Source organism: Chionomys nivalis, chromosome 8 (genome assembly GCF_950005125.1).
Source record: "Chionomys nivalis chromosome 8, mChiNiv1.1, whole genome shotgun sequence".
Classification (NCBI taxonomy): Eukaryota; Metazoa; Chordata; class Mammalia; order Rodentia; family Cricetidae; genus Chionomys; species Chionomys nivalis.
The window spans coordinates 51,613,560-51,625,948 of NC_080093.1; the positions used below are offsets into that span (position 1 = coordinate 51,613,560).

The 12,389-nt window shown below is 49.9% G+C and overlaps 1 protein-coding gene across 2 annotated transcripts in view; it reads left to right on the forward strand.

The window, feature by feature from the left end:
- Positions 1 to 12,389, forward strand: part of Lrp5 (LDL receptor related protein 5) — a 106,121-nt gene that overhangs the window by 27,361 nt on the left and 66,371 nt on the right. For both annotated transcript variants that reach the window (XM_057778592.1, XM_057778593.1), the window contains exons 3-5: positions 7,741 to 7,938; positions 10,466 to 10,662; positions 12,192 to 12,323. In XM_057778592.1, coding sequence (XP_057634575.1) covers positions 7,741 to 7,938; positions 10,466 to 10,662; positions 12,192 to 12,323 — 527 coding nt within the window. The remainder of the gene's footprint in view (positions 1 to 7,740; positions 7,939 to 10,465; positions 10,663 to 12,191; positions 12,324 to 12,389) is intronic.

Sequence of the window (12,389 nt, forward strand, 5' to 3'; positions counted from 1 at the left end):
ACCCTGAAGTTCTATGGTGGCTCAGTTGTGAGAACAGTCAGGCAGATGTCTTGGGCAAGATAACATACTGTTGTTTTTTTGTTTGTTTGTTTGTTTGTTTGTTTTGCTATAGGCTGTTTTGGACTCACTTGACATCTTAGCTTTTTTACTGTCCCCAGAGCTTTTGAGAAATCCAGCCAGGATCTCACAGATGAGGAAGCAGGACATGGGCTGCGAACCTGCCTGAGACTGAGCTGTAAATCTCATGGGTGCTCTGCACAACCAGTCCCAGTGTGGGATAGGTTCCCGGTGCCCCTTGCTCTGCCTTCTACCATGGCCAGGGATACTAAGTCCATCTTTGGGCTGTCTCCAGCAGTGGGGTGCTGTCTGAACCCTGATGGTACTGCCTTGTTGTGACCCTCCTCAGTGAGCTCCTCTGAGTTGACTAACCACTGGCTGTGGGCTGAGCAGAAGCTGGGCCAGGAGAGGCTGGCGTGACTGTGTATGTGTTCTTAGGCTTGGCTGGAGGGTTTGGAGTGCGGACTGGGAGAATCGTCCCTGCTTGGTCTAGGGAGTTTGAGGAGCAGACCAGATGAGGGCAAACTATGGGGGCTGAGGTCATCCATTTGACACAGAGCTGGCATTTGAGTATGTGGGAACCAAGGGTGTGACTTCTGGAGCCACATGCTTTGTGCAAAGGCCCAGGATGGTGTTTGTGGGTGTGTGTGTGTACACAAACATGCCTGGGTGTATATATGAGAGTATATAAGAGAGACCTGTGTGCAAGCATTACGTGAGTATGTGTGAATATGTTATGTGAGGATGTCTGTGCACTAGTGTGTGCAGGGGTGATTGTGGCAAGAGTAACTGCCTGATTGTGCTTGTAGTGAGTATGTGTTTATGAGACTATGTACACATACATTCTGCACATGTGTAAATGTGCTTTTTATGTGAGAATGTATATGCATTTGTGTGAGCATGATTATACACAAGGGTTATTGAGTGTGTATACATGAATGTATGTTACTGTTGTATGTGCACAAATAAATATGAGTACTTAATGTCTGTGTGCATGTGCACCAGTGAGCATGTACATCTGACTTGAGTGTGATCGAGGACCTGTGGATGGGTGTGCGTGTTTGTGAAGAAGTGTGCAGGCAGGTGTGTGTGTCTAGTTCATACACACCAGAGGTAAGTGGGGTTGTATACTAGTGGCTACCGGTCCCTGTGGGTTCCTCACTCTGAGCTTCCCAGAACTCAAGTCATCTTCCTAGGACGATCTCTGTGCTACCTGGTGAAGAGTCTCAGACTTCAAATCCCCAGGGACTTCAGTACCTGACAGTCTTCTGAGGAGGCATCGACCATTATCCCAGGAGTCTCTGTGACTGAGAGGAATTGATGTATGTGAGTCTGACAGAAAAGGCTCAGGCTAGCACCCTATTCCTCAACAGGACCCACTGTGCTCTTGTCTCTCTCTCTGTCCCCTGCGTTCCTACTCCCGGGACAGAATGCTATAGCTCTGCCCTACCACATTCATGAAGATGGCCCGTTCTCAAGCTGGGTGTTTTTCTCTATTGCTCCAGTGCCCTTACACGGGGTACTGGTGGGGTAGGGGAAAAAATGATACAGGTGCAGTTTGTTTGAGATGAATGAATATCTCTAGGAGAGTAGGCAGGTTCTGGGAAGAGGGTTCTGTTCAAGGCTTCTAGCTGTAGCTATGGAGCCCAGGAAGGCTTCCTACTGGGATGGAATCCAGGCTCGTGCCTTGCGCATTGCTGGACACACTCCACCACTAAGCTACAACTCCTTTTCTGTATCTCATTTTGAGACAAAATGTCACTAGACCACTCAGCATGACCTTGAACTCTAACTCTAACTAGTCTATCCAGGCCTTGAACTTGGAATCCTCCTGTCTTTGCTTCTCAAAGCTAGGATTATAGGCCTGTGCCACCAGCTCTGGCTTCTCTGTGGCTTTTAAGTAGAGACCTGAAGTGGGTTGAAGGCAACAGCCATGTGCTCTTTGAAAAAGAGGGAATGACCAGTGCAAAGGCCTTGAGGTAGAGAGGACTGGGCCCATTGGAGGGGATAACTCAAGCTCATAGGGCTCCCTCATAGCAGTTATTGGTGGCAGTGGAGGGCAGCATCTTGGTCCAGGTTGGGGGTAGAAAGTATTTAGGGTTGGGTTCTATTCTGAAGGCAGGGTCAGCTGGCAAGGGTGACATGACACTGTGTGTGTCTGCATCTATACAAAGGTGTGCTGTGACCTCTGAGAACAGTCCTGGGTGGGTGGAGGCTGCCGCTGTAACACACATGCCCTTCCTCCACCACATAAAAGAGTCCACATTATGCAATTTTCTTCTCTCTTTTCTTTCCCATGTGGGTATGTTTGTGTACCATGTACAGAAGCCAGAAGAGGAAATTGGATCCTCTGGAACTGGAGTTACAGAGGGTTGTAAGCTGCCATGTTGGTGCTGGGAATTGAACCTGGGCCCGCTATAGAAGAGCAGCCAGTGTTGCAGCCACTGAGCCATCTCTCCAGCCCATTATCCTTTTACCGTGATCATAGAAGGATATCTGACTGCACTGGGAAATGATGGTTTGGGTGGTACTTCATGCTTGTTTAGAGATGCTAGGTAGGCAAGCTTTATTTATTAAAATACAAATGAAATACCACTACATTTCCCCTTTTGTCTAAAATAAAAAGGCTACAACTAATATAAGAAAAACTATATATAATAAGTACAATAACTATATACTAATATATATATATATGCAATAAATACATCAACAATGTCTTTTGACAAATTTATAGAAAATGCTCCATTATCTATCCTGTCTTGGGGAGTCCGAAGTCTTGTACTGAATTTACTTTCTATCATAATTTGCTTTCTGCATGTGGTAAACAAGGAAAACTATAACTATCTAGTCTTCAGTTCCCTCAGAGACCTATGAAGGAAATAACATTAACTGAATAAGCTGGAAGTGAGAGCAAGTGACTTCCAAAAAATGTGGGTAATGACAGAAACAGCTGGCTACTTGGACAGACACCCAAAGTTCCCCTGTAATGTTGGAGCATCCATCTTCGGCTTACAGGCCTAGCATATCTAACAGACTTTTTGGGAGAGATGACTCAGGTTGTTAAGAGCAGTGACTGCTTTTCCAGAGGTCCTGAGTTCAATTCCTAACAACCACATGCTGGCTCACAACCATTTATAATGAGATCTGGTGCCCTCTTCTGACATTCAGTCATACATACAGACACTATACAAAATAAATAAAGCTAAAAAAAAAAAAAAAAGCTATTTAGAGACTCTAGGTTCTTGGTTGGGAACTCAGCACCCCCCATTCTCACTGCGACTGGTGAGGTCTGTGTCCTCTCAGCCTCTTTGGCTTTGATTGTCCTTAGTAAATGTTTGGGTGATCCATTTGTGCACTTGCTTCTGACTTCTCCCCTAGATGCTCTCCCCAGGGTCACCTCGGTGGCTCTGCCTCTGGGCCAAGGTTGATTTCACCATTGGTAGCCGGACATCTCAAGCTTCCTAAGTGTAGGTGTGAAGGCTGTGAGGGTGTAGCTAGGAGTGGGAATAGTGGACGGGGAGGAATAGAGAAACCTAGCTCTCTTAGCTCTTTGGGAGACTCTGATATGCCCTTGTGCCTTCCTGTGCCATTGACCCTTCTGGAGCCTTCCTTAGATGCCCCAGCCACTATTGAGAAGGATGGCTGTTGTTCAGATACCCTCTTCCTTGTGCACAGCCTAGGACCAGGTGGCCAGGAGTGGCAGAGATGGACGACTCAGTGGCCATGACACTGGCTGCTCTTCTATAGAGGGCCCAGGTCCAGTTCCCAGCACCCATATGGCAGCTCATACCCCTCTGTTCCAGTTCCAGGGGACCCAATGCTCTCTTCAAGCCCAGGTCTGGGGAAACCCTGCTGTATATCTGGATGGGGCTACAGGGCTGCTGGGCCTCCAGGATAGAAAGACAGCTGCTACTGCCATTGGGGGGGGGGGTTGCATGGCTTCTCCCTAACTCCACCTCCTTTCTCCCAGCATTCAGTTTAGTGCCCCCCCCCCCCCCAGCTCTGTTCTACCCTATCAGGCCAAGCCAATTTCTTTATTAGCCAATGGTATTCACAGCATATAGAAGGGGATCCCACATCACCTCTGGGCCTCAGGAACTGGGGAAGAAATGTGAATTACTAATGCTGTGTGGTGTTATCTCTGGGCCACAGTGCCCCAGGCAGAAATCACAGACACAGTTCACCTTCTCATTGAGTGGCAAGGCCTGGGCCTGTAGGAGTGGGAGAAGCACAGGGAGGGAGGGAAGGCCTCTGCTAAGTCTGACCCGCCTCCAGGCTGCCCAGAGAATCCATCCCAGTTCTGGCCCTGCTGATGCAGGATAAAACACCCATGAAACTTGGGCCTTCCCTTCACATCCAGGCTGCTGTCTGGAGCTTCCACCTGTGTGTAAGAGACAAGTTCATCTGCCAGAGCCCCAGCTTCCCGTCTATGTAATGGTGGCAGTAGGCTGAAACAGGGGCTGGTGTAGGAGACACTGAAGTTACCCTGTGAGAGGTGCTTGGCCATGAAGCAGGGCAGAGAAGGGGACATTTATAGGGTAGGCTCCTGTGCCTACCCTTCTGGATGATGTCCTCATGGCCCTTCCAAAAGGTGGTGATGGTTCTGGCTCACACAGGACCCCTACTGGGAAGACAGGTGGTGGCAGAGCAGCAATGAGGAGGCCCCTCGAGACAGCTGAAACCCCTGTGAATCTTGGCATGCCCATTATTGCAAGAGGAGTGTTCCCCTTCCCAGGTCTTTATAGCTCTGGCTGGCCTGGAACCCATGGCAATTCTCCTGTCTCAGACTTCCAAGTGCTGGAATTTCAGGCAAGAGCCACGATGTCCAGCTTGTAGAGACCCCACAAGGGTCCTAGCTGAGTTTATTCCTCATGTTGTAGATCATGCTGGTCCCTGGATCAGCTTGGGGTTGGCCTACATGAATGGTGTTTTACCTAGGAAAAATGGCGGACAAGATATGTGGGGATTAACTGACCCCAGAAGGAGTATGCATAGAAGAGGAAGCTTGTGAGCCCTGGACCTGGGCTATACCAAGGAGTGTCACAGTGCTCCATCTTACAAGGACCGTGGGTAGGAAATGGGCTTCTGGAGGTCACTCTGATGGTGCCCCCTTCTCTCTGCAGAGGGACAGACAGAACAAACCGCGTCTGCCGCTTTTGTGTCCTTTGGCTCACCCATGGACTCCCAGGATGGGAACCTGTGTCCTCCAAGTCTATATGGTTTTCCACATAGACATCCTCTGGTTACACTCTCTGGGCACTGGCAGGGTTGGGGGTTATCATCTTGGATGCGGAGTCTGGGCACAGAACACATAAAGGCACTGTGGAGTGGAGTGTCTTAGGAATATATGACATGGGCCCCTCATTGGGAGCTTCTCAACCTGGCTCTAAAAAGCCTCCTCGAACTCACTGCTGTTTCTTTTGTTCATACCTACTGTAGCTTGTGTTTTTTATGGGGGAGGGGGTCAGTCTCATATGTCCCAGGCAGGACCCAAACTCACCGTGTAGTCCAGGCTGGCTTTGAACCAGTGATCCTCTGCTTCAGTCTCTTTGGTACTAGGGATAATAGGGTGTGCACTGCTATACTAGGCTCAATGAGAAGTTTTTCTGCTAGGGAGGGGGAAGGTCCTCATAGCATATTCTTAACTGAGCGCAAGCTGGAAGTGTATAGGGCCGTGGGTAACACAGTGACATTTTGGTCTCTGATGTCAGTGCAGATTATATGCTCTGTAATTCTTTTTCTATAGGTCTGGGGATGGAGGACGGGGCTTTGTGCCTGCTAGGCAGGAGCTTTCTCACTGAGCTACAACCCAGCCCTCTGTCCGGGGATGATAATCTGTGTATGTGTGTGGGGGACTTGTGCCTGTGTCATTGCACACTGTGGAGGTCAGAGGGCAACTTTCACGAATCAGTTTTCTCTTTCCACTTGTAGAGGCAGGGTCTCTCTGCTCTCCATTCCTGGATAGCTGGGCTGTGAGCTTCCAGCGATTCTCCTGCTTTAGGAGTGCTGGGACTACAGACGCATGGCACCGCATCCTGCTTCTTTATGTAGGCTCTGGGGATTTACTTAGTGCTTCAGACTTGTGAGCTTGTACAGCAAGGGCCTTAGCTGGTGAACTAGCTCATCTGCCCGCGTGCGCGAATACACGCGCGTGTTTGTGTGTGTGTGTGTGAAGGCTTAATTTAATCTTATGTTTATGAGTGATTTGTCTGTTTTATGTAAGTGTGCCATGTGTGCGTAGTTCTCATTGAGTTCAGAAGAAGGTGTTAGCTCCCCTGTGAGCCTGCGTGTAGGTGCTGGGGACTGAACCTACAAGAGTAGCCGGTGCTTTCAACTGCTGCCAAACCATCCCTCAATCCCTTTTAGTTTATATATCCCCCCCCCCCCCGTTTTTATTTGAGACAGGGTTTCTCTGTGTAACTTGGCTGTCCTGGAACTTGCTCTGTAGACCAGGCTGGCCTCGAACTCACAGAGATCTGCCTCTGCCTCCCGAGTGCTGGGATTAAAGGCGTGTGTCACCACCAACCCACACATTTTATATTCTTAAGAACATGTTTCTCGGGGCTGGAGAGATGGCTCAGCGGTTAAGAGCATCGCCTGCTCTTCCAAAGGTCCTGAGTTCAATTCCCAGCAACCACATGGTGGCTCACAACCATCTGTAATGAGGTCTGGTGTCCTCTTCTGGCCTGCAGGCATACATACAGACAGAATATTGTATACATAATAAATAAATAAATTAAAAAAAAAAAGAACATGTTTCTCAGGGCTAGAGACATGGCTCAGCACTTCTCTTCTTGAGGACCTCAGTTTGGTTCTTAACACCCACTTTGAGCAGTTTACAATGAGCTATAACTCTGGCTCAGGGAGATCAATCCCCATGGATTCCTGCATTCACCCCTTACACACACACACACACACACCCCTGAAAATAAAATAAATATTAAAAAAGTCTGAGCAGGGTGGCATATGCTTGTTATCCTAGCTCTTGGGAAGTAGAGGAAGCAGTGGAATCAGGAGTTTGGGGCCAGCCTTAGCTACAGGAGATGGAAGTGGTGGTGTGGTGTAGTGGAGGTGATGGAGGAGGAAGGGTGGAATAGTGGAGGTGATGGAAGAGGTAGTGGTGTGTTAGAGGTGATGGAGGAGGCAGTGTGGTGTGGTGGTGGAGGTGATGGAGGTGATGGTGGTGATGGAGGAGGTGGTGGTGGTAGAGGTGATGGAGGTGGTGGTGGAGGTGATGGAGGAGGTGATGGAGGTGATGGTGGTAGAGGTGTTGGAGGTGGTGGTGGAGGTGATGGAGGAGGAGGTGGTGGTAGAGGTGATGGAGGTGGTGGTGGAGGTGATGGAGGAGGAGGTGGTGGTAGAGGTGATGGAGGTGGTGGTGGAGGTGATGGAGGTGGTGGTGGAGGTGATGGTGATGATGGAGGAGGTGATGGTGGTGGAGGTGATGGAGGAGGTGGTGGTGGTGGTGGAGGAGGTGATGGTGGTGGTGGAGGTGATGGAGGTGGTGGTATGCTCCTGTTTCAGCGTTTCATTTCAAACATGAAATCCCTAAAGTTCTGGTCCCTCAAGCCCTTATCTCTGGTTGTTGCTCATAGGTCTGATGAGTGAGCTTTTCAGACCCGTTGGAGGTTGGGACCAACCCTCAGGTCTGTTTGTGTCTCCCCTCTATCCTTGCCTCATTAGGTACATGTACTGGACTGACTGGGGGGAAGCACCCCGGATTGAGCGAGCAGGAATGGATGGCAGTACCCGGAAGATCATTGTAGACTCTGACATTTACTGGCCCAATGGGCTGACCATCGACCTAGAGGAGCAAAAGCTGTACTGGGCTGACGCCAAGCTCAGCTTCATCCACCGTGCCAACCTGGATGGCTCCTTCCGGTGAGTGTACAGTGGCCAAGGTGCCCTCCCCGCTATACCCTGTTTCCCCCAGGGAATTGGGGCTCCTTTAACTTGGGTCCTAGCTTCTTATCAAAGACTGTTTGATGACTTTAGGAATAGAGCACAGGTACCACATCTGACGTCACAGCTAATGTGACTGTTTACACAGCAATATGTTGAAAATTCCTTCCAGGGGGCTGGAGAGATGGCTCAGAGGTTAAGAGCATTGCCTGCTCTTCCAAAGGTCCTGAGTTCAATTCCCAGCAACCACATGGTGGCTCACAACCATCTGTAATGAGGTCTGGTGCCCTCTTCTGGCCTGCAGGCATACACACAGACAGAATATTGTATAATAATAAATAAATTAAAAAAAAAAAAAGAAAATTCCTTCCAAACTGGGTAGAAAGAAACATATAGCTCTCTGAGATGCCTGGCTATACAAGCATGACTACTGAGATCTATCCCAGGAACCCACGTGGTAGAAGTAGAGAAAATTGTCCTTTGACCTTCATGCAGGTGCTGTGGCATTCATCTTTCTGCCCATATACACACCACACGCACGGTAATTAAAAAAATAAAGTACACCTGACTCATAGATGTGCCTACGTTTTGCTATGAAACTGTAGACAGAAGTTTCTGTTCCTCTTGCTTGGTCCTGCAGATACTCAGTCCCAAATAAACACACAGAGGCTTCTATTAATTATAAACTGTTTGGCCTATTCACTCAGGCTTATTAACTAGCTCTTACAACTTACATTAACCCATAATTCTTGTCTGATTAGCCATGTGCCTTGGTACCTTTTCTCAGTAAGACATTCTCACCCTGCTTCCTTAGCATCTGGCTGGTGGCTGCATCTCTGCTTTTCCTCTTCCCAGAATTCTCTTAGTCTGGTTTCCCTGCCTATACTTCCTGCCTGGCTACTGGTCAGTCACTGTTTTATTAAACCAATATGAGTGACAAATCTTTACAGTGTACAAGAGCATTGTCGCACAGCATGAGCGAGAAAATCTCAATGTTCAGGAGCAGGAGAGGTAGCTCAGTGGTTACTAACACCTGATGCTCTTGAGAGGACCTGAGTTCACTTTCCAGCACTCATGTTGGGAGGCTTGTCTAATGCCCTCTTCTGATCTCCTTGGGCAGCTGCACTCAGATGCACATACACATAAATAGAAATAAAGCCTTAAAAACAAATATAAAATTCAGTGTTTAAACTGTTTTGGATTTTAGAGGTGCAGTTCAGGGTTGGGCCTGGATGGGGCTGGGACATTCACTGCCCTGTTTTTGTCTTAGTGTCTCCAGGGTAGCAGGGCTTTGTGATTATCACTGCATCTCTAGTCTTGCTAGAGAGCTGTGCACACAGTAGGTGCTTGATAAACAGGGGGCAGGTGGATGAATAAGAAGGCCAGTTTTCTTGCTTGGTGATGGCCGTTAGAACTTCCCAGCCTGTTTGGTGTAGCTCTGCGCCATCATTACACTTGAGACTCACTGTGACCTTTGTGTCAGGGGAGGGTAGTAATAATCCATGACCGATTATTACTTGCTGAGTTGGCAAGGTTCAAGGTCTTGGACTCTTTGTGGGAGGGTTAATATGGTCTTTGCACAGGAGGAGCTCCTGGCCTAGGGGCACAGGAGCTGGTGCTAAAAGTCCATCTGAAGGCTCGAGTGAGATTGGGAAGGCCAGTGCACCATCTATGTTGGGATGTTGGGAAGCCTTGTGTCCTGTCCCCAGGAGAGGGTGGGGATACACACAGGTTGGCTAGATCAGGGCCTGGCCTGAGATTTGGAAATGAGGTCATTCTGGGGACACTGAACTGTGGGAACATGTGATCCTAGCATGACCAAGACTGTCCCAGAGTCTAGAAAGCTACTGGCCTGGGAGCTTTGGGCAAGGGGTCATGACAAGAGAGTGACAGTTAATATAGTGATGGTGGTATTGCCCAGGGACATTTGCCAGTTAATGTTCACAGCAACCCCATACCACCGCCTGTATGATGATAGACAGGGAGTTCCCTAGGCCACACAGCTGGCCAGAGCCTCCTGCCCCGGGGTTAGTCGTTAAGCAATCATAAGTTGCTGGCTGTGTTCAGTTCCACTCCTATTACCAGTGTTCACAATCTCATTAAATAAGATGTCCACTGTGTGGGATATTCTGAGCACAGAGAACTGAAAGTGTTTCCCTGCTGTCGATGTGGCTTCAGGATAGAGCACATCTGGCTGAATTAGCATGAAGCTGTTTGCACAGCAGGGCTGGGGATCCAGGCTTTCCAGCAGCTGCTTGTCTTCTGTAGGGGGCACTTGTCCCTTTGTCCAGGGACATTTATGCTTTTGCCATAGGCCTGGAAGGCTGACTGCGTGTGGGCAGTGCCCATGCACACCCAGAGGGACTAACTAGAGTTGCCGATGTGGGGTGTGTTCATAGCTGTTTTTTTTTGGTGGGGTTTGTTGTGGCCTGGGGACCTCCAGGATGGGGCAGAGTTGATCGATAGTCTTCTTCTGACCACTCTGCCCTTTTCCCATCTGCTGCAGGCAGAAGGTGGTAGAGGGCAGCCTCACTCACCCCTTTGCCCTGACGCTCTCTGGGGACACGCTCTACTGGACGGACTGGCAGACCCGCTCTATCCACGCCTGCAATAAGTGGACAGGGGAGAAGAGGAAGGAGATCCTTAGTGCTCTCTACTCCCCCATGGACATTCAGGTGCTGAGCCAGGAGCGACAGCCTCCCTGTAAGTGTGAGCAGGCACTGGGGGATGCGGTAGGCGGGGTGCAGGGGTGACAGGGCAGGACTCCCAGGTAAAAGAGGCTAAATCAGATAGATCGCTGGTGCAGGTAGGATAGGATGTAGACGGGAGGGGCTTAGCCCAGATGTGAGGCTCAGCCAGGTCATTGGGGCTGGGTAGGGTCAAGCAGACCTATTCTGCAGAAGCTTCTGTGCAGGGGGAACACCTCTCTAGAGATGTACATGCTAGCCTAGGAGGACTTTGTGTGTGTGTGTGTGTGTGTGTGTGTGTGTACGTGTATGGGTGCTTCTGCCTGTGACAGTTCAGGTAGGGGTGTGTGTGAGTGTGTATGTGTGTGTATGTATGTGTGTGTATGTACATGTATGGTGCTTCTGCCTGTGACAGTCCAGGTAGGGGTGTGTGTGTGTGTGTGTGTGTGTACATGTGTGGTGCTTCTGTCCCCAGACATGCTAGTGTGGTGGACAGACAGGGCCCCTCTAGAGTTGTTCTGGGCTTTCTAGAGAAGGTGCCATTCTGAAGACCCAGTGGAGTCTTAATGTGTGAAATTCTTGCTGGAGTTGTTGGTTCTCAGCCTGGGGTCTTAGACAGTAGAGTCCTAGCAGAAGTCGCTGATGGTGATGCTGAGCTTCCGTGACAGATATGGGGGTTGGTGGGAGATGAGAGGGGCCTGTTCTAGGCTCACCTGGTTGCACAGGGACTAGGGATCAGAAGTTCTGACCACACTTGAACTTAGCGCTTAGAACCTAAGCCAGAAAAGCATCAGTTAGTGTAGAATGAGGGTAGTGTAGGTGATCTGTCTGATCTGGGCAAGAGTATCATGGTTCCTGACCCCCTCTACCCTTGCAGAAGCCCATGTTTCACTCCCATTATTGGGAGGGCAAAGGTCAATTGCAGGAAACAATTTCCCGTTTACAGTGTTTCAGCGATGCTCAGCTCCACGTCCCTCGGGTAGAAGGAGGGTCTAGAAAAACCTTTGTTAGATTCAGCTGTGCATTGGTCAGAGATGGGTCTGAGTGTGTGGTCACCCGTGTGAATGGAGCCTGCAGCAGGCAGAGCAGAGAGACACGGTGAGTCATGTGCTCAGCAGACCACTGACCGGGGTTCCCAGGGATTGCCACATAACCAGCTCCGGAGGATTTCTGTGGAAGCGTGGTGGGTGGTTTTCTTGGGGAGAGTGTCCTTTGAAAGTTTGTCTTCTTGTTGGAAGAGCTCAGGGTGGGGAAAACGTTCTTCCTGGAGCAGGGCAGGTCTGGGATGGTTTCTGAGAAGCTACAGAACAGCTGGCAAGGATGAAAACCCTGCATGTGGGTGGTCAGTGGTGAGGTAGGACTAGATTGGCCTGTAGGGAAAGGGTCCTGAGAACGTGGGAGGGCTTTGGGCCAGAGGGACACCTGAGAGCTGTCCTGCAAGACACTTGAGGATGTGGTGGGATCTGGAAATGGACGGCAGGGCACGGGTGGGGATCATGTGTCTTGCACTGCAACTTTCTTTCTCTTCTGTCCTGTTTCTGCCAGTCCACACTCGATGTGAGGAGGACAATGGGGGCTGCTCCCACTTGTGCCTGCTGTCCCCCAGGGAGCCTTTCTACTCGTGTGCCTGCCCTACTGGTGTGCAGTTGCAGGACAACGGAAAGACGTGCAAGGCAGGTGAGGTAGAGCGCTGGCACCCGCAGGGGGCCCGGCCTGGGGGGGTGGCTGTGAGGTGGGGCGCTG